This window comes from Pocillopora verrucosa, chromosome 10, assembly GCF_036669915.1.
Source record: "Pocillopora verrucosa isolate sample1 chromosome 10, ASM3666991v2, whole genome shotgun sequence".
NCBI lineage: Eukaryota > Metazoa > Cnidaria > Anthozoa > Scleractinia > Pocilloporidae > Pocillopora > Pocillopora verrucosa.
The window spans coordinates 16,922,059-16,944,851 of NC_089321.1; the positions used below are offsets into that span (position 1 = coordinate 16,922,059).

Here is a 22,793-nt window from a genome sequence, read left to right on the forward strand (position 1 = left end):
AGACCTCTAACTTTTCACCCTAGTAATTCTAGCTATACCCTTAGAAGTGGTGAGATTTCTTATACTAGATGCAGGCAAATTCTTAGAGATTGCCTGAGTAAGCTAGGTTATAATCCTAATAATTTCGGTCTTCATAGCTTAAGATCCGGTGGCATTACATCTGTAGTGCGTAATAGTGGTCATTCGATTTCAGAAAGACTACTTAAAATACACGGTAGATGGAAGTCTGACTCTGCCAAGGACATGTACATTGAAGAGAGCCTTGAGAATAGATTACAAGTAACTAAGTATTTACGCTTGTAATATCATTGAGCATTTATATTTCACACGTTCCTTTATTCTTTATATTAGCGTAAACAATAAAGCGTTCTACTAATGAATTGCAAAAAAAAAAGTAATAATTTTTGTATTATGATTTAATGTACTTAATGTAATTAATGTAATATCATTGAGCATTTATATATTTCACATGTTCCTTTATTCTTTATATTAGCGTAAACAATAAAGACTTCTACAAATGAATTGTAAAAAAAAAAAAAAAAAAGAATAATAATTTTTGTATTATGATTTAATCTAGATGTAATAAACTGGGTTTTGGACCCGCTTACGCATCCTACCATACTGCTTGTCTGATTTATTTATTACGGGAATTTAAGGGTAAAATAATTTACGTTCGTTTGAGCGAAGCGAATTAGAACGTAAAGCCTCTTTTTATGACCTTGCAGTTACCTTGTTGCGACGGCGCCTATCCGTCCCCAACAGCCACTTTAAGGCCTACTTTCTGTCCTTCTCGCAGGAAAGGAGTATGCTTCGGTTTTGGAATTGACATCCAAAGTGAACAAGTCCCTTTCCCGTGGCGATAGCGGAGCGACGAAGATACAATCCATATGCAAGGCCTTCTCCTGCTCCTCGTTCGCCTTCCGATGCAGTTTGCTTTTACTGCAGAATTCTGGGCCACCGCATGGCACAATGTTACAGAAAACAGCGAGACTCCGATTGCGCAAAGTTCTGTGCACAATAAGGGTCGAAGTCTTCCCCTGATCCCACGAGCAAGCTTCGTTAAATTTTGCCTTTGGAGCTGTTAATTCTGCTTCCATTGAAGTACTATTCACAACACTTGAAGCACAAAGACTGAATCTCAGAGGTATTTCTACTCAAACTGTGTTAACGAACCCCATTGAGTCTGCAATCCTTAGGGATGTTGAATAGGGATAAAAGATGACTCTCACTAGCATTCTGCCCTTCAAACGTGATCAAGCGCCCGGAAAAGAAGATGGCGACGGCCCACCCACCCAACCCTAATCACTTGAAGTTCGGGGTCGAACATCACTATTAGAAGGTTTCCACCTTCTTCTTGGCACTCAATCAACGCTCCCATACCTCTATTCAACAATGAGTGCAGGTGAGAGTGTTATAGAATAGAATACTGTTTCAGTCTAATTTAGATTTATTGTGTGTCCTGCACCCCCTTCTTTCCTCCTATCCCTTTACTTTCACCCTGTTGATGAGAGTCTTGAAGGAAGTCTTATTTTACTCTGATTACCGGGGCCAAGGCTGTCATCTTCCGGGCTTCACCTGTTAATTCTCCCTCCGTCTGTATTATTTTTCAGTTCCGCAATTCTCTTTTCAATGATCTTTTCATCCCACTATCGTTTTCCCTAATTCGGTAGCGTGGGTTACCAGTTCAGGATGTCCTCTCTCTACCCAAGCCCGGGAGATGTCAGCCAATGGCCATATCTCGGAGTCTTTCGTCTCGACTGTTCTCGAAGGCAGCACTCTCACAGATGTTTCTATGTTGGCCTTCCCTGATCCAAAACATTTCGTTGCCAGGGAGCTTCATCTTGAATTGTGGTCTTACGTTGCTTCTTTGACCCCTTGCGACTTAGCGCCCCAATTACTTAATTGGATTATGAATTCATTAGACGTCCATGAGTTTTTCCAACACTTTAAGGGCTGCTACTGCGAAGCTTACGACTCCACCCTCCCACCCCGCAGAGTCTTTCTGAACCACCCTTCTAGCAAGCCGTTTGTCAAGTTCACCTCTGCTACATTCTTGGATAGATTGTCTACAGGTGCCATCTCTATATGGGGAAAAGTTGGGGAGGTTCAACCACCACACCTAGCTATGCCACTAATCGTGGAACCCTCCAAGCCACGTTTATGCAATGACTGTTTTCTCAACCTGCGGATCGCAGATCGCCCTTTTCAGTTGGATAGTCTTCGTGATGTTGTTAGATACACTCCACTAGACTCTTTTCAGACCATTTGCGATGGTAAGTCCGGTTATGACCATATTTTTGTTACTCCGTCTGGTAGAACAGATTCCACTCTCTGTGGGAGGGCTGGTTTTTTACTAGTAATTCTCTTCCTTTCAGGTGGAAATCCTCTGCATACATTTACCATTTTGCTTCCCAGGTTGTTCCCACACCCTGTAAAAATTTCAGTTCTCAGCGTGACTCAAATTTCACTATTGCTAATGCGGCCACTGTTGTTGTTTCCTACACTTTGGTTTCATTAGGTTATTTCTTTGGTCTGCAAAAGTCCATTCTTGTCCATGCAGGTCCCTTTTCTTGGTTTTACGTCGCACTCCCACTTACAGGCTTTCACCCTTCTGCAGTCTAAAAAGGAGAAATTTCTTACCCTTCTAAAGTCTATTTTGTCATCCTCCCAAGTGGAGCTTCTGACCCTCCTAAAACTTTTCAAAGAACTTCAGGAAGCTGTGCAGCAGAATGAGGCCAACTCCCACAAAATCAATGTTGAAGGGATCAATACACCCAAAGGAGAAAATTGTCATAAAAAAAGAGTAAAAGAAATATAACACGAGACAACATTCTTAAGGCCCAGTGCAAAGCTTTAATTTTAAATCAGGAAAATCTTAAGCTAAAAAAAAGGAAACTAGGATTTGAAGTGTTCCTTCTGGAACAAAGATCATGTTTGATCCCTATTGTGTTAATAAATATAAGTCCATGAATGAAAAAAATCGAGAATTTAAGCGTAACTAAAGTTGTAAGTTATATTATGGACATGTGAAGAAAGTTGTAAGTACATAGGATTTATCTAAATAAAGAATGCCCATGTTTTGTATAATTAAAGATATAGTGTTTTATAGACAAGTAAAGAAATTTACTTACTTCTTTATCATGTATATGTATAACATCTTATCAGGACAAGCAGCAAAATTGTAATACAAAATAAAAGTATATTTGTTCAACAATTGATTTGAATACAACCCATGTATCTTCCTTATGACTTTTGCCATGATAATATTAGGGCATCGATGTCATTAAATTTACAGGCAACAAGCAAATTTTTTTTTGAATAAAAGAGACAGCACCCTTTGTTTTACTGTTGCAGTATTACCTATTAACGATATATGGTCATGTATACATACCAATAGCAGTGATAATTCACGAAAGGTGACCGTGCAAAAAACATTTTGGGGCTACTGACAATAAATTTCAGGTTACTTAGTAAATAAAATCCTTTCTGTCTTGCTGGTATGTTAACTGATGATGTCAGCATCTGAGAGTGTCCAAAAAATGAATATTTGGCTGAGAATTAGTAAAGCTTCCAGGGGGAAATGTGTCAGTCAAGAAACATTAACAGCCCAAACTCAGTGACCCTGACTTTCTACACATTGACAAAGCTTTACAATATAGACGTTTTCCTCTGAGCCATTTGCCTGCAAAACTGAACTATTTACTTTAAACACCATATTTAGTTTAGGTAATGACATGATTTTGAATGCAATTTGGTGTTAATAAGCACGAATAAAGACAGCAAAATTGCACAAGCCTGTAGGGCGAGTGCAATTTGTGGTCTTTGAAATAATTATGAGTGTTTGTTCACACTAAATTGCATTTGAAATTATGTAATTGAGTAAATTTTTTTAAAGATAACAAATGGGTAAGTGCAATTGCAGGCGTTATCCTCTAATAACCCAAAGGAGGAGTGGTGTATTATCCACCCCATACTGAAACCTAACCAGCAACCCTTACGGCAGGATCCTGATAAGCTAAACTCATTCTTTGCTTGTACTGCCGAGAGAACTTTACCTTTTAGTAGTGACTTATCTTCCCTTCTTGAAGAACCAATAGAATCTCTACCTGATGATAGCCCAGCTAATTTCAAACTCTGAGAAGTGCTCCACGGCAAGGTCCTGTGTATGCTGAAATTGTTAAGATCTGATACATCTACTTGCCCCAACGGTATCCCTGTCAAATTCACTAAAATGGTGGCTGAATCCATTGCTGACCCCATCACAACCATTATCAACAACTGTATCAGGAAGTACAATTTTCCTGAGGCATGGAAAAATGCAAGGATCAGTCCAATTCCTAAAGTTGATCAACTGAAGTCTGAGGAACACTTTCATTCCATTTCAATTATTCCCACACCATCAAAAATCTTTGAGAAACCTGTCGTGCTTCAGATGACCATTTTGTAAAATATAACTTATAACTAAGTTATCAATGCTTGGTTTCTCTAAGCCATATCTGCGCTGGTTGAATAGATACTTGAGTGACCATTCACATCTTGTACAGATCAATGATCGTATATCTGAATCAGTGAAAGTACGGTTTGGTGTGCCACAAAGGTCGATCCTTGGCCCAATGTTATTTAACCTCTATGTTTCTGATCTGCAAGATCATCTCCCTTCCTCAATTGGTTCATTTCAATATGCCGATGATACTACAATATACTCCTGCTGTCCAGCTCCTGAGCTACAAAGATGTGCACAAGAACTAAACTTCACACTAAACACTGTGAGATCCTGGTCTTATGACTCCCATCTGTGTTGTTTCTGTCCACTAGCCTCTAAAATAACTTTTGTACATGGTTCGTAAATTGCATATAGGGTTGTATTTGTATTACTAATATCTGTTACAATATCCTTTTATAGTCCAATATTATTGCTTTTTATATTGTAGATTTCACACTTTTTTATATTACAGTTTTCCATTTTATATTGTATTCTTAACAGGTAAAGAGCCATTAGGTGGATAAACTGTTAATAAACCATTATTATTATAATTTGTTTGTGTGTGTGTGTGCACTATTGGAAGCTTCCTGGGATGAAGTTCTTGTTGTTGTGAATGGTGTCCTAAGGAATGGGCTGCAGGCATACCCACTGTCTCTAGGAAGTACACCATCATCGAGAGAGCGATGGTTGTTTTGCAATTAACTGCAAGTGTTACTGGTCCGGAATACGTGGCTGTCATGAGTACTTGGTCAATATGCCTTCAAATTAAACAATATTTTTGTTGAGATTAGAGCTTGGTCCTCCTTAAATGTTTTGGTTTGTTCATAAATTTTATCTCAAATGTCTACAATTTTGTTTTCTTTAGGAAGTCTTGGTACTCAAATTTGAAAGTGCCTGACAAGTCTTGTCCAGGAATGACTCCCTCAGGAGAGAGAGTTACGTGTGCCCCGCAGCAGTCGGGAAGACTTAGCTGGCTCCCCAAGAGCTTTAGCTGATTATGTACTGTCTTAAAAACCTAAGAAACTGTGTAACAGTTGAACTTTGGCCTGATGCCTACTGGGCCACTTTCACTTACAGAGTGCAAAACGTTTAGTTACTGGAGTAAAAGTCTAAGCACCTGTTTAGGTACACTAGGATTCCTGTTTATTTTCTCTTAGACCTTTTAGTAGTTTGATTGTTTGTTTGTTTGTTTTTTGAAAAAGAAAGAGATTGTGGTACTTGTAACTAGATTCGGGACCTTCTGATTGTGTGGAGGAGAGCAGAATACAGTATGGCAGTTTGTATTGACTTTGTATCCATTACTTTGTGTAACATATACATATAATTATCAATCAATAATCATGTACAAGGGAAGTAAAAATCCTATAAACAACACCAGACAGTCACCCAACTACACCAAAGCACTCTGTGTCTATAGGAAACTATTTAGAGTCCCTAGACAAATTATCAACTTAAATCTACTTCAAATCCCATTTCTGGTCAATATCCCCAGAAATGTTAGAGACTGATTTTACGCACACCTTTATTTTCCTAAACATTTTTACACCTACATGCAATCCCCTTGAACTTGTGAAAAATTAGTTGGACCTCTGTGTGTAGGATAAGGGACTGCATTTCTGGATTCAGTGAAACCTCAGAGAGATGTAAGGAAAAAAGGACAAGTACAATAAAAGTTAGTAATCTTTAAAAAAATTTCTCAACTTTGCACAATAAGCAAAGTTACGAGGATCTCCATGTGGTACCCTTGGAAAATGTTGAAATATTCTACCACATGATCAACCCTTGATCTTCTTTAGGCCAACACCTACCTCAGCAGAGTTAACAATTTCAGTAGCAGAAATGAAAGCATTGTAATCTGGATAAGTGCACCTGACCAGGAGAGTCCAAATTGTGTTTGGATCCCAAACATATACAAGTTCTGCAAACCTTGTCCCATCCCCAATTTCATGCTTCACTGGCCCCCCCAACCATCTTTCAACTCATCAGGAAGCAAGTGGTCACGTTGCTACTAATGGCCTGTCGTTTTCTGGCTTATTTCTGGAGAGGAGCACCAGTTCTTTTACTTCATCTGATAGGCCCAAGAAGTAGTATGGGATTGTTCCTGAATTACCACAATGAGGTCAAGGTTCATCTCTTGATTGCGTCAACCCAAAGTGACTTAAACGGTCATTACCAAAACAAATCCGGTAATGTTTTGGTTCAGAAAAATCTAGTTCTTTCAGTAAAGCTTGTACATCACACCACTTTTTGGCTAGTGAGCAGCACCATCCTTATTTCCACTTCTATGCAAATCTTTACACCATTGTGAAAGTTGTTTGAAATGATTTATGGAGCATCCCATTTTCTGCTTCATATCCACTGAGCGAGGTATCCTGTACAAACTTCTTTACATTCTCTTCCTCATTGTTACCAACAGACTCTGCTTCAACATCTCTTAGCTCTGACTCCATATCATCCTTACCATCTGAACCTAAATCACAGCCACTATTGTAGTCAGTGAGAAATATTGTCGGAATCATTGCCCGTGCGATCGGCACTAGCACAAAGACTACTAGGGCATGCAAACTCTCTGCAAGAGTCCACAAAAGAAAGATCACATTCAAGTTCAAATTCATGCTCTTCATATTCCACAGGAAGAGTAGATTTTAGAATATTCTTATTTTCCTTAGGTTTTCTACTGAAAGTAGCTAAGTTAGAACAGTTTTTGATGTCATTAGGAAGGAGGTTCCAGGATAATGCAGCTCTGTGCTTGAGGGAAGATCTGCCTACTTCATTTCTTGGCTATGAATCTTGACACTTAAGGGCTTTGCAAAGTGATAGGTAGTCTCAGGTTTAACTATTAAGTAATTGAGGGATTCGACACTGTTTCCATAATAGATATTATTTGTGATAACTGTAATGTTCATGATAGGTCAGTGGTTATTTAGTTAAGTGATCCGGGCATTTGTTTTTCTTTAAGAGATATATAACAAGATCACATGTGGTAACCAAGTTTTGTGTTTACCGAAATTAAAGCTGTTTTGTGGAGTAGTTCTTGCCTGTTTTCTGCCGTGGACATTATAATAACTAAAAGTCTTTTGATGTAGAATGAAGTTATAAAAATTTCCAGTGTGGAGCATTCATGATATCATCACAATGGATATCATGGGGTAGATTGTAAATAATTCTGTTTGCTAGTAAATGAACTCGATCAATATCATCTATTAATACTGAAAAACAAAACCCCTAAATTACAATGAGGTACAAAACACTAGGGATAATTGTTTTGTAATAAACAGTTTCAAAGATTGGTTTCCGTAAAAACTTTATCTGTTTTAAAACTGCCACTTTCTTGCTGGACGACCTAAAAACATTCACAATGTGCTCTTAGCATGCCCATAAAAGCTTGTTGTCGATTATTAACCCAAGACATTTAGATGATAGTTTTTACTCAATGGTACCATTACTGTATTTCCAGTGTGGCGAGGGGTCAATAAAGTTCTGATTCAAAGTCCTCAGTGCTTCAGACTTCAATTTGTGGGCTATTAATCTGTCAGACTGACACCAATGTTCACAAGCCTCTCCCATCACCTATTGTGCAAGACACTGCCCGAAAAGTACACAAACTGGTTAATAAACTACACTACTTGGGACACATCAACCCAAAGACTCACAATTAGCCTTAAACACCACGTATACCAGAATTTTACATGCTGACTAAAATCCGTAAGAAACCACCCGTTGGCACACCAATCGTCTCTGGGAGTAGTGGTCCAACAGAACAGCTCTTGATTGTTGAACAAATTCTCCTTGTCAGAACCCTGGAAAATGTCTAGGAAGTAGTATGGAGATTATTCATACTGATGCTAGGAAGGAGAGGGTTAAATAAATACTTATAGTTGACAAGATCTGCAGAGGAAACCTGCTTTTTAGATTAAATTTGTGATGTCAGTGAACAAAATCTTTTAAAAAATGATCAAATGAATACACAATTAAGGTGTTACACTATGTTGAATTGGGTTTTTCACTGTACCCAAAGTTCACTTGAGGTTTTAAAGAATTTTGTTATTTCCCTTTAACTCCCATGATCCAGTGACCAAGACATAATTTCTCCTTACAAAATCAATGCAATACCAAGCAGACAAGTAATAAGAATAAAGACAAATATTAATCAGAAGATTATTACTTGATCCAATACCAAATTCTCCAAACTAACTGAACATCTAAAGAACTGTATGACAGTCAGAGTTAAAGGGTTAAGATTGTATTTTCTATTGGAAATATTTGAAAAGTGTTACCATTATTTAGCTTTATTGGTAATCTTCAATTCTAGGAATCGATTTAAAAAAATTCACTTATCATGGCTGGTGATTGGCACAACAGATTACCAATGGAATTGAGTTGGGTGTCAATGTTCGATAAATTTTGAATCATTACTATTAATGATTACTTCATTTTCTCGAACTGATCCAGAAATGAATGAACTGAAAGGCAACTGTGGCATCTAAAATGTTTCCACAGAAATGTTTTCACAAACAGCTGATATAGTGAGTGTTAAGAACATAAATCCTACTTGATATGAACTGAACTGTCTTGCAACAGTATTATTTGTTTATTGTAAGCAGAATGAAGCAGTAATTTACAAGCTATTTTATAACTATATTCTTACAGTGCCATTGTACATTTCTTCTCCTCGTTGCTGCCTGTGTAGCGTATTCTGCCAAAAAAAATTGCATTCAAGTCTGAGTACTTAAGTTAAGTTTCTTTTCAATGAAAATTTCAATTGACAGACATCTTGCAGATTTTTTGGATGTTTGGTGTTCTATGATTGGATTAAAGGAAAAAACTTTCTTATAAGTTTGAGTTTTTGTGTGTGTGTGTGTGTGTTGTGGGAAAAACTGTTTTCAGGATGTTCATGATGTCACTGCTGAATGAATGGATGTTCTGTGTTATGTGCAAGTAAGGAACTATGAATTAAAATGTATGCTCATTCTGTTAGGATTGATAAGATTTGATCAAATTTCATAGGCTGGGTATGGTACATAAAGATGTATCTGTCAATTTGGAGCTTCAACATCCCCCTATCACAGCAACCTCTACAGGTACTTGAAGTTTTGAAGATTAGTTTGTTCCTGCGGCCAAAGTGTTGTTCAAAGTCCCCACTCAAAGTGTTGGATTTAATAGTTAATTTTTGTAAAAGGCAATTGATAGTTAGAGCTATTTTTCTGTTTTGCTGTAACAGTGATTTATAGTTAACATTATAAAATAATTCAAATAGTACGCGTGCTCTGATTGGCCATAAAACCATTTTACATGAGCCTATGTAAACACGGTTTTCACGCTGAATCTACTCGCGGAGTTCTCCATGCTATTTATTTAGCAGTAACTCAGTTTCTTTAAGTTTCTTTTGAGTACAGTAATGGAGGAAGATTTTCCTAATTTTTCTTTGGAGTTTAATTTTCCCAGTATTCAAGAAATGGCCAAAAAGCCAAATGAACAACAACAACAAGCATGTCGCTTTCCTTCATTGCAAGAAGAGGCTCTTTCATTAGTTATTTTATAAAAGAAATGTAAAATGGTTTCCGTGTTTACATAGCCTGATGTAAACACTTGGGAAGTTGGGAGAACATTTGATAAGCTGGAAACCACTCCACTTCATGTTATGGTTTCCTACACTTATCTCGTGTTCTCCCAACCTCCTGCATGTTTACATCAGGCTATGTAAACACAGAAACCATTTTACATTTCTTCATTTTTAATTGTTTGATGCAACAACACAGGTGATTTGGGTTCATGAGAATGACAAGTGAATTTATGAACAAAATAATACAATAATTGTTTGTGCTAGCAGTAGTTAGTGGGTTTTAGCAGTTGTGGTTCATATTTTAGGTATAAATGACTTTCCATCTTCACTAAGGTTTTAATCATTATGCTAAACTTTGCAGAACTTTTTTTCTGAGTTGCCCTATGTTGAAAGGGGGGTTTACAAGTTTGAATTTATTGGTGCATTACCTCTGTTCCTATCAGCTAGCTGTTTGGTGTTCATTTGTGCTACAGCATTTGCAGCAAATTCTGTAAAAAAGTAATAGTCAGTGATATCAATTCAATATCAAAAAGATGATTAATGAAATCAAATAAAACATCAATTACAGCACAATTTGTTGATCAAATACAAAATTCTCCAACAAACCAAGATTGTTATTTTCCTGCATATAACTTACAACATATTTTGTACCAAAATGTGAGAAATATGCAGTCAGTCATAATAAAATGAACCATATTTGTGGCATATTACATAGAGCATTTAATCATTAGAAAGTTAATTTGCAATGTAATTAGAGAATTTTCCCTCTTCTTCTAAGTTGCCCCATGTTGAAAAAAGGATTTTAAAGTTTTGAATTTATTGGTGCAAATTACCTCTGTCTTGCAATTGTTACATTTCCACTTTGTGATCTCACTAATATTTGTTACAAATTCTGTACAAAAGTAATAGAAATATCTGGTCACTGATGTTGCAATTAACAACCATATTCATGTGGCTTATTACATAGTTCATTATTTTTGTAAACATAGAAAAAGAGACACTTTTTGGTGAGAAAACAAAAGGTATATATATTTCATGTATTTTTTTCAAATGGCATTATTCAAAACAGGTGTGTATATGTATATGTATAATTATGTACTATATGTATATGTATATGTCTAGTTATATCTGGGTGAATTCACCAAAACAGACCCAATAAAACAACAAACTCAAAGTGAATATCGCAGAAAAAAACTTTCAAAATTGAACATTTTTAACCCCACCCCACCCCTAGCCAAAATGATTAAGTGCATGAGAAGTGATGCCATGAAGTATGAGTCTGAAATGAATATACGGACAAAGTATAAAACAAATCCAGCCTCATAACAACTCAAAACAAGATGTCCACTCTTATGCAAAAAACAAATTCCTTGTAACTTGCAAGTCAAAAACCTACTCTACCCACTTTGCACACAAAGCCATTTGCAACCCCCCCTCGGGAAGGTTGGTGGTTGGGTTACGTTTGGTTACTAGCCTTAATGTTTAAAGCCCTCTGCACTTTTTTTGGCCAGGCTCATTTAAAGGTGGACAATGCCAGCTTTCCAGTGATTAAACCTTGCAATGTCAATTGAGGTCTCTTTTCCAAAGGCATGCTTTTGACACCCAACCACTCTCCAGCCATGGAGTGTTAGCTTAGTGAGGAGGGCATTGGGTTCTGTTAGAAACTGCAAAACCAAACATCCCCATGCCCCCCTCTTCAGGGGTTGAAGTGTGACAGGTTGCAAGGCTGATTACCAGTTTTGTAACGCAGGCTTTCAGCCACAAGGAATAAGACAAGTGTTTTCTAGCCTCAGAGAAAAAGGCCAGTCTACCAGAGGGTTTCAAAAATATATCCTCCCCACCCCCTGAGGTTTCCATACAGAGTCATTTGCATTGTTTGGATTGTTTGGTGGCCAGGCTGCATGCGAGCACTAGCTTAAACATTCAATCCCCTGAATTTTCTTTAACCAGGCTGGCTTGAAGGCAGGCAATGCCCACCTTCAACCAAAACCTAAAAATCAGGTTTTTGCAGCCTCTGCTAAGCCTGCTGCTTTGGATGTTCAACAAGCCTCCAACCACAGGGTGTTCACCTGTTAGCTAAGCTCTGGCATGGTGTGAACTCAAATGTCAATCTTGCAACATAATGGGCATGTTTTTGCCAATGCAATCAGATATATTTGTATATATGGACAAGTTGTATCTTTAGAACAGGAATGAAATTTGTAATTTGTGATGTATATGTATACCTACATGTAACTTGATTGGCAGTTGGGTTTGCACCCTGGTATCCATTAAAATACATACACTCTGTAATGTGTTGAAATTCTGAAAAAAATATATATAAACAATTAGGTTGTCAGTGAAATTACCAGCAAACAAATTTGTTGCATATCATGTTATTCGTTATCATGCTTTAAAATAAGAGATCTCCTCCAACTCATTCTCCAGTTGAACTCGATGGCCTTGCTTTCGAGTCAGTCAACTCGGCTAAAGTGCTCAGCGTTACCATAAGAGATGATTTCAAGTGGAACGATCACATCTTTAATGTAACCTCAAAGGCTGCCAAAAGATTGTACCTCCTGAGTCAACTTGAACGAGCTGGTATCTGTGCGAGTGATCTTGTTTTATTTTGCTGCAGTACCACAAGATCGGTTTTAGAATATGCATGTCAAGTATTTCACTCCAGTCTTCCGTAATATTTATCCGAGGAGCTGGAACGTATTCAGAAGCGCGCCTTGTGCATTATCTTTCCTTATGCAAGCTACAACAGTGCGCTCAAAGAGGCAGGCATCCCCTCTCTTTATGACAGGCGAGCGTCTCTATCATCTGATCTTTTTAACGACATTGTTCTTGACATTAATCACAAGCTCACAGGTCTGCTCCCACCTAAAGCTGAGCACCATAGGCAGCTGCGCAGCAATAGAAAGTTTTACGTGCCAGTGTGCAAGACTGATCATCTTAAAAAATCTTTTATTGTTAGTCATAACCTAAGTATGTAAATGAAATTGTTTAAGTATGTATATTTTCCTAACACAAGGTTATCCTATGTGAAATGTTTTTATTAGATTTTACATTTCTATTATTATGGTTTTTTAAATCCATTTTAATTATAACTTGTATATTATACACGTAATTCAGTCTTCGGACTGTGAGGTGTTTCTTTTTTAATAAACAATTTATCTTGATCTATTTATACATGTAGGTTGATCAGAAGAGAGGTTATGTTTACACACAATTTATAAACACAAAAAATGGTTTAATAACTAATTAAAATGCAACAATTACATTATGGATTGTTGATTGCAGTGTTTGGAATTTTATTGTGTATTGTGTCAGGTGGAGGAAAATACAAAAAGGCTACTTAGGACAGGTTTGATTGTAGGTTTGAATGTATTATTTGCAGGTTTCCAAGAAAAAAATTAGTTTGAGTATCCCCTTTTACTATGAACTATTGGCCTAACTATCCTGTATTCCATTAATTCCTGCAGTTTGTATCCCTATAGTTCCAATTAGATGTTCTGCAATCATCTATTTAAAATATTTTCCATTCCATTGAGTTTTTCTTCAAGTATCCTGTGTCTTTATAATTTTGACCTAAATATTCTCTATCTGACTGAAACTTCATTGATTGACAAATATCAATCACAAACCCAGCTCCCTCTATAAAAGCAAAAAGAAAAATCCTTGCTCAAATTACTGGGCAAGAATAGATCGTTGTTGAATATGTTCGTAGCTTTTGGGTTTTGTGGAATTTTGCATTTCTTTCTCAGCAAAATAAAGTAGCACTTTTTATACTGTTGGTAGAGTATCAGCAGGCTTCTAAGTGGCTACTATCAGCTTTTAGATGCAGGAGACAAAGCTGGAAATAGGATATGAAAAGCCAATAATGAATATAGGATGCAAATATCAATCAATTTAATTGATGGCTTGTCAATCAAAAGAGGCAAAGAAATGACTGTGTTTTTATTTGATTCATCTAATATTTGATAACTTTGAGGTCAACTATCTCTCCTTGCCAGAAAGCTATGACACTAATTTAATTACCCTTTATAATCCATCATTTCATAAATTTGCGATTATGACTTGAAGCTTCCCTCAACTACACCTGTCACGCAATTCTGGCTCTCAGAGGTCACTTAGGCCAATAATTAACAATTGCTTCATACGTCAGTGTGTGTTCTTTGAGATATGAAGCACGCGGGAAGTTTGGAGAGCACAAAAGATGCGTAAGAGTTGCTCGAGGCGTAGTGCTTATATCTCGATGAACGCACAGCTGACGCATGAACCAATTGTTTTATAACATTTTCAACCCGATGGAAAATTTGTTTTCTCGAGGGAATTGTTTGTGACGTCATGAGCGTGCACAATAGGAATATGAAACACGCTCGCGCAATTGAATTTGATTACACAAATTTACTAGCTATGTTATAAACCTCTATATATTACAACTCGTTATCCATGATGGTTGATTAAATAAGGAAGCTAAGAAATGTGAACAATTTTCGAGATTTTTTTTTAAGGAATGGAAATTAATTTCACGTCGAGAGAGATGCTTGTAGGCGAAATGTTGATAGGAAATCGTAGTGTTTCTTTCTTTTGTCGTTTGTTACTTTGGAGATTTACTAAAATCAGCAAATATGGCTTTTGTGCGGCACAAAACATTCATTAGCCTATGATTTGTTACCGCTCACTTCAGGAGATTTTAAAGTCACATGCGGAGTGTTGGTTGACATACAAGTTCCCTGTGCAACAACTTCGGCTTTTACGGCCGCGAAATTCTGCCCTCTTGCTTGAGAGAAAATAAAAATAGCTCTTTTACATTAAAAAACTGTGCTACTATTCCAGAGATAAAACTAAAATAGTGTTGTCGTTGACACTTACCGCCATCGAACACTTCAATGCAGAACTCCGCCAAAACTAACATGTGCATCACGATGTGCATCGTGACCCGAATACTTTTCGCTGTTCATGCTGTCTGCTAGACAAAAATTTCAGAATACTCTGCAGGTATCTATATGTATCTGCTTACCTCGATCGTAAAATATCTTCCTTTTTTTTTCAAGTATCCTATATCTACATGTAAATCTGCATCTCTCTCGATCGAGTGCTGCCGACGTTGACTTACCGACTTTGAATTGCGTGACTCAAAGAATGAGCCAGCAATATTTTGACCAGTAGGCTTCCTGCAAAAAAATCCGAGGACATAACCAGTTGTTTTCGTGGGTAAAGACGATAAATTTGAGAGGAAAGTGAGATGGAAAGGTCTGTTTTAATTTTTTTTATAGCCTGTGGCAGCTGCCAGCTGTACCCTCCCTTGAAGTCTTCGTCTAAATTTTTCAAGGTCCCTTCTGATCTTCTGCCTTGTTCGGTCAGGTTCTGAAACTAGATCGTCGGCATCAACCTCTTCGTCCTTATTCATACTTACAGAGGAAAACCTCTTCAATAAACCAGCTTTTGTCAAGGCAGATATTCGGCTGAACTATCAAGCGACCTGCTGCTCTATCAACCAGTCTGTCCTATATAACATTTCTGGCCGGTGTCGTCTCTTAAGCTCCATATTTGAGAAGCCACACTTCTTACTAGTTTCCTCCCCTGTCCGGCACACGTTTAGGAGATACTTCTTTGCTTTCTGAGAAAAAGGCATAAGCCTTTTGTGTTTTCCAAAAGGCCCATCCAAAGCTTTCCACCTGGCTAGTAAGGGATTGGTTGTCAGAATTTTTGCCTGAGGTCCGACCTTGAACGACCTTGTGCCTCCGTCTATTTCCTCTTGCTCTCATCAAAGGCGGATTCTTTTGCCAGCTTCAATTTGTGTCTTCCTATGTTAAGGTGCTTTTGGAAGGCAGTAAACATGACTGTAACGTTTTGATACATCCTTCCTCTTGACAAGAATATCTCGCTTTCTTCTTCTGCCTGTGACTGATTGAGTAGTTCTCGCGATGGCCCGGGTTCAGAGATCTGTACACGTTGCTTATAACAACCCGCTTCTACGATTAGTTAGCCGAAGGCTTCTAGTAGGATAATCCTAGTGAGGCCCTCGAGGTGCTCCAAACTGTGCCAGCTAGTCTGCGCTATAAACTTGTCGCAGTTCCAAAGTCAGAGGGAGGATCGCCCACCTCCAAACTGTTTACGTGAGCGCCTCTACCGTATCTGCATATCCCTGGCAATCATATCATAAAAAGTTCATCGCAGTCAACACTCACTAGTTAGGAAAATTGATATTCAGGTAAGCGCCCTTCTTGCCTTTCTTCCTAATTCATTGACTCTAAGATAACATTCACAGTATGCGTTCTATAAGGTTTACAGTCACTTTGCCACCTGGCAGACTCGCCACAAGCTTTGATTTCTTCTGCCATCTTAAGATTTACCTCTCTCTCAACTTTGCGTCTTCGATTTTTATGAGGAGGATACTAGCACTTACGATCCCGAAAGTCTGAATCACACACCAACCTGTGCACGATATTTGAGGCATATCGTGAAATCGTGGCCTTCGTAATCTCCAAATAAGCCAATACGAGCTAGAGTAAGCTTCTTCTCGGACGAAATGCGTGTTTGGAATACATTTACGTCTCTTAAGTTTTCTTTTATGTTGTACACCCACGAATTAAGGTTATGAGCTGTTGTCCCCCTGGCTAGCGCGAAAAAAATAACATTTGGCATTACAGTCAGTTGTAAATGAACAAGACAATTGCGCCATCTTGACTTTCTCAATTCGTGTTTTAGGTTGAATTGAGGGATTTTTAGACACTCGTTCACTTATGTAACATCACTATGAGGACGCAACACAACTGATACACATATAACACATATCCCTGCATAGGATCAATACTATCTGTTGAGCTGTTGCGAGAGAGGGGAATGTATTACCAGAAGTGTAAACTCTTTGACAGTTACATGACGTTTCAGAGTTGTCTGTCTCCTACTGTCACTAAACATTGACCCCCTCTCAAATTTTGTTGCATCGCAGTGAGAGCTTCATACATTTTGCCCATTTTGAAGCGATTTCCCTGGTGAAAACGAGAGAAACCAGGAGGTGGTCTATCCTCCCCCGGAAAGAAGCAAAACCGGAAACCAGTTTGTCTGTTTGAGTTTTGGGGTAGACCCTTTAAACTGGCAAAGTTTTATTGAAACCAGTGAGATGGCATGTAGCAAGACTGCCTGGTGCTCTCGTGGACACACTCTCAAGGATATTTCATTTCTAGTGTTCTAATTTTTTCACTCACCTCAGGTAATCAGCTCATATATCGAATCACCTTATATGGAAAATATTCACCTAACTGTTGCTAAGCACTGTTGCTAAGTTCCTTTTTACTTACGCCTCTGTGCATTGGAAGTAAAGTAAAATGCCCAAGAAATTGCACTTGACAGTAACGTTTCATGGTCTAGAAAAAGCGCAACACTACCAGAACAGAAAGAAAAGCCAGTTACCTACAAAATTTCAGAATGACTTCAAAATTTTGCACAGAAATTTCTTATTAAAAGCTTTTAAAATAACTGTGAGAACTGTTGCGGGCTAAATGGTTTAGAGCAAAAAGAATCAAAAATTTATCCAGCAAACTGATTACTACTATATGCGCTCTTTGAAGCAGAACGGAGTGGGGGAGGGAGGGAGGTTGAGGCCAGTAGGTTGGGGTAGGAATGATAGATGTTCTTGATTCATAAGAAACATAACTCACAGAAAGGTTTCCGAACAAAACCGGCCAGAATCCATCTCTTTAATTTCCTTTTTTAAGCAGAGCGAAATGGAGGAGGGAAGGGATTTGGGACGAGTACGTTGGGGTAGGAATGAGAATTCCTCATGCCCTGATACTCATAGTTCAGGTTTATTAACGTTCGGACTAATTAGTGTGATGTTAAACGCCCTCAGAAATAGCTAAAGAAGGAGACGAGAAGGACACCATATCAAGAAAACGTGATATGATCGAACCTTTTTTCGTGCATGCAATTACTTTTTGATGCCTCAAGAATGAAATTAATGTCATTTACATCAAATGAAGGGATGAAAAACTCGTTTGGTTCCCATAATACGATCATTTGACGCTATATCTAGTGATACATGTATTGGGATTACTATTTGACATTGGAATGCTGATCACCAGAATTTCATAGCCAGAATTTTTTTTGATTGTAAGACGAGAATCAAGTCTCATGGGTGGAGGAGAAACGATCAGAGAATTGCACGCCTTAACAATGAACAACAGTGCTTTCTGTTTTACTCTGTAACCTGGTTAAAACAGACGCTCACGATATTTTCTAAGATTTCTCTCAAGCTGTCTTTTACTTTAGCGTCTTTGGAATTACTACATAATCCCTTAGGAAAGTTTCCCAAAAAAAGAGGAGTGTATAAAAGTGTGGTAAAAACAAGAACATTTTTATTCCCAAACCAACTTTCTGACAATAACCTGACTTGAAAACGATTAAATCACCATGAAAACATTATAACGTATCAAACATGCGTAAGTGACTTATTGAACCAGTTTCAAAATATTGCTGCCGTAACTTTTGCACTTTATAGTAATATAATTCTCGACTTTGATAGCTTCTTCCACGGTCCTATTTAGTAATCCATGTATTTTTCAGTCTTTTAAGCACTAAGAAGTGGTACTGGAAATGACCATAAGGAAAGGTTTCTTTGAAGACTTTTTGTCAAAAATTTAGGATTCTGTGAACGAAACCTATAACAAAAAAAATTAAAGGCTTTGAGAGAAAACCCTTTAAGACAACTGGCTCATTTTTGATGCTTAAACTACTGTTTCAACTTTCCTGATTTCACTTTACTTAAGAGCCCTTCGTCAATAATGTTTCGTGCTACTTATATCGGCCGGATAAAATAATTTTTGCGCAGTATAAAATCTCTCTCGAATACGTAACCAATACCTCCTTCTGAGAAGATCGGAAAAGAAAACGCAAAAAAATTATAATCAATATGCTTAATTAAAGATTGTCCGTTCTTTCATTACACAATAAAATAACGGATATAGTATATTCTTTACTTATTCCATTTGTTTATCCATTTAAAAGTCTCTAAGGTCTGTTTCCTTCGAGATATTCTCATCCTCTTTCCTACAACAAAAGTAAAAAAAAAACAATTATAAATAAACAGTTATACCAGGCGCAATATATAAATATATAGGCAAATGTGCATTTGTATCTGATTGGCAGAAAGGCGCTTTCAAGATTCTATATTTTACAGCTAACTGGGAGAATCAATTGTTACTATTTGAAAGAAACCAAAAAAAAAATGGTATAAAACTAGCCTTGGTATTCAAGGTGACAAGGGATTCCCGCCGAAAGTCAGAGACCAGTAAGTCATAGCCACCTTCACATCTAATTTAGCTTTCATTTACGAAATACCTGTTCTCACCGAGTCTTACCTCTGCTTGTCAAACTCGAGCCTCACATCATCTCCAATCAGCGTAAACGAAGCCCACTCAGACATTTTGTTCCTGCCGTTTTTTCTCATCCACTTCATGGCCTGATGAAGGGATTCACTGGCACTTTCTCCTTCAGCAAGGTGTTTGTAGAACCGATTCATCAGCTGCTCCGTTGCTAAGTCTGGAATGGCCCACAGTGCAACTAACACCGAGCGAGCACCAGATCCTAAGAACGCACGGGCAATTCCTATAACTCCCTCGGCTGTTATCTCACCTCTTCCACTGTGACAGCAGCTAAGTACCACCAGTTTAGCTCTGACTTTCACTCGTGAGACATCAGCCATCGTCAACATGTAAGCTTCCTGTGGTGGGATAGCATTTTGACTGTTGGGAATAGGAATGGGGGAGAGGGCAATTTCTCCTCTTTGTGCGTTACCATGGGCAGCAAAATGTATCAGGCTCACTGAACCTATCCGCTCAAGCACCGCCTGCTTCGTTGCTTTCTCTTTTACTAGAGGCGGAACACGCATCAGTCGTCCAACCATCTCCGCTTCCTTTCTTGCAAATGGCAATGACGGCAGCCAATTAACCTTGGGATTGCCTATTATCAAGGCACCAGTGTTACTGTGATAGCCCTCTGGACTATCTTGAATAATCTTGAGTGTTGTCAAAGAAGGAATGAGACGGATCCTATGAGTCTCCGAGAGGTATTCGGCTCCCTCCTTTTCACTCAGCGCAGCAAATGGAACTTTGTACAAACTGCGGTCAGGAACGATGATGACTTCAGGCCCCTCCAGCAAATCATAAACGGGAGCAATAAACATTTTGTAACACAAAGATAGACTTGAAATGACTTCCTTATCCTCGTCCTCCTCGACGAGTCGCAATCTTCCTGAGCTCTTTTGTGCGGGGGAGAGAGGTTGCACTCTATTAGTATTTAAAGACCGATCTTCACAATCTTTAGTGGGCAAAATACCAAGACCCCGGAAATTATCATCCAAAAATTGACTCAAAGACAAATATTTGGGCAACCCAGCCTGAACTAGATTCTCTTCTACTGATATTCTTCTAAAGTGAAGGACTCCACTTGTTTTCAAGATCCACAAATGCAGAAGATTCTGAAAATAAGAAATGTACAGACAAGTACAGTTATTTTTCTTTCTTAAAATGTTCTCAATGCCAAACCAAGATTGTGGATTAGCAAAGATGTGCGTTTCAACCGAGTACTTCTCTGCCATTAAGTCTGATAGGCCTCTAGCTCGACCCAACTCCTCAACATAGAGAGCATCCCGAGCATTTCCGGTGTCACAGAGCAAAGCACAAAGCAGCTTGTAGGGAAATATTCCTGAGTGCTCCAGCAATGATGTTTTGAACTCATCATTGGCGCCCAAAAAATATCTCAGCTCCTCATACTTTTCAATACACAGATGAAGACATGACAGAGAGTCTTTGATTTTATTTTGAGAAAAATACAAAATGGCGTACCCTCGAAGGATTTCGAACTCTCTTCTTCCAGCTCCAATATCTCTGGATATAAATAGAGCTTTCTCCAAACATACTTCCGAAGCTTCATAATCACCAACAGTTCTAGACACTTCTCCAAGGTTTTTAAGATGTACTGCTTCCCCTTCCTTATCACCAATTTCAGTTGTGATGACAAGCGCTTTTTGAAGATACTGTTTAGCCTTGTCGTATTGGCCAAGCGACTTAAACACAATACCTAGGTTTCCATAGTCACTTGCCTCCCCTTCTCTGTCGCCAATTTCAGTTCTGATGACAAGCGCTTTTTGGTGATACTCTTTAGCCTTGTCGTATTGGCCAAGCGACTGAAACACAGTACCTAGGTTTCCATAACATGCTGCTTCCACTTTCTTGTCGCCAATTTCATTTGTGATGACAAGTGCTTTTTGATGATACTCTTTAGCCTTGTCGTGTTGGCCAAGCGACTGAAACAAAGTACCTAGGTTTCCATAGTCAGTTGCCTCCCCTTTTCTGTCGCCAATTTCAGTTGCGATGACAAGCGCTTTTTGGTGATACTCTTTAGCCTTGTCGTATTGGCCAAGCGACTTAAACACAGTACCTTGGTTTCCGTAGTCACTTGCCTCCCCTTTTCTGTCGCCAATTTCAGTTCTGATGACAAGCGCTTTTTGGAGATACTCTTTAGCCTTGTCGTATTGGCCAAGCGACTCAAACACAGTACCTAGGTTTCCGTAGTCACTTGCCTCCCCTTTTCTGTCGCCAATTTCAGTTCTGATGACAAGCGCTTTTTGATGATACTCTTTAGCCTTGTCGTATTGGCCAAGCGACTTAAACACAGTACCTAGGTTTCCATAACATGATGCTTCCCCTTTCTTGTCGCCGATTTCAGTTGTGATGACAAGTTTTTTTTGGAGATACTCTTTAGCCTTGTCATATTGGCCAAGCGACTGAAACACAGTACCTAGGTTTCCGTAGTCAGTTGCCTCCCCTTTTCTGTCGCCAATTTCAGTTCTGATGACAAGCGCTTTTTGGTGATACTCTTTAGCCTTGTCATATTGGCCAAGCGACTGAAACACAGTACCAAGGTTTCCGTAGTCAGTTGCCTCCCCTTCTCTGTCGCCAATTTCAGTTCTGATGACAAGCGCTTTTTGGTGATACTCTTTAGCCTTGTCGTATTGGTCAAGCGACTGAAACACAGTACCTAGGTTTCCATAACATGATGCTTCCCCTTTCTTGTCGCCGATTTCAGTTGTGATGACAAGTTCTTTTTGGAGATACTTTTTGGCCTTGTCATATTGGCCAAGCGACTGAAACAAAGTACCTAGGTTTCCGTAGTCAGTTGCCTCCCCTTCTCTGTCGCCAATTTCAGTTCTGATGACAAGCGCTTTTTGGTGATACTCTTTAGCCTTGTCGTATTGGCAAAGCGACTGAAACACAGTACCTAGGTTTCCATAACATGATGCTTCCCCTTTCTTGTCGCCAATTTCATTTGTAATGACAAGCGCTTTTTGGTGATACTCTTTAGCCTTGTCGTATTGGCCAAGCGACTGAAACACAGTACCTAGGTTTCCATAACATATTGCTTCCCCTTTCTTGTCGCCAATTTCATTTGTGATGACGAGCGCTTTTTGGAGATACTCTTTAGCCTTGTCGTATTGGCCAAGCGACTTAAACACAGCACCTAGGGTCCCGTAACAGGATGCTTCTCCGCTTCTGTCGCCAATTTCTGTTGTTATGGCAAGGGCCCTCCCAACATATTCTTTCGCTTTTAGGTTTTCACCAAGTTTATAAAGCATAATTCCAGCCTCGCTGTAAAAGTCAAACAGTTTCCTCCCGTATCTTTCCGCACTTATGTCGTCAGAGATATGACGATAAGCGCTGAAAAGAACGGTATAGATGTCGCTGTAAAATTGTAGCA

General features: G+C 38.6%; 2 protein-coding genes and 1 pseudogene across 2 annotated transcripts; 1 reads left to right on the plus strand and 2 right to left on the minus strand.

The window, feature by feature from the left end:
- Positions 1-7,437: 7,437 nt before the first annotated feature.
- On the minus strand, positions 7,438-15,159 carry LOC136283990 (uncharacterized). Its single transcript, XM_066173640.1, has 5 exons — positions 15,055-15,159; positions 12,272-12,350; positions 10,475-10,534; positions 9,132-9,179; positions 7,438-8,294 (listed from the first exon to the last, which is right to left on the minus strand). The coding sequence occupies exons 2-5, from the start codon at positions 12,315-12,317 to the stop codon at positions 8,101-8,103; spliced, it is 348 nt and encodes a 115-aa protein (XP_066029737.1). The 5' UTR covers positions 12,318-12,350; positions 15,055-15,159; the 3' UTR covers positions 7,438-8,100.
- On the plus strand, positions 12,452-13,024 carry LOC136283902 (uncharacterized; annotated as a pseudogene).
- A 3,314-nt stretch (positions 15,160-18,473) lies between the features above and the next one.
- LOC136283726 (tetratricopeptide repeat protein 28-like) lies at positions 18,474-22,671 on the minus strand. The gene is made up of 2 exons (XM_066172925.1): positions 19,397-22,671; positions 18,474-19,085 (listed from the first exon to the last, which is right to left on the minus strand). The coding sequence occupies exons 1-2, from the start codon at positions 22,669-22,671 to the stop codon at positions 19,037-19,039; spliced, it is 3,324 nt and encodes a 1,107-aa protein (XP_066029022.1). The 3' UTR covers positions 18,474-19,036.
- Positions 22,672-22,793: the final 122 nt, after the last annotated feature.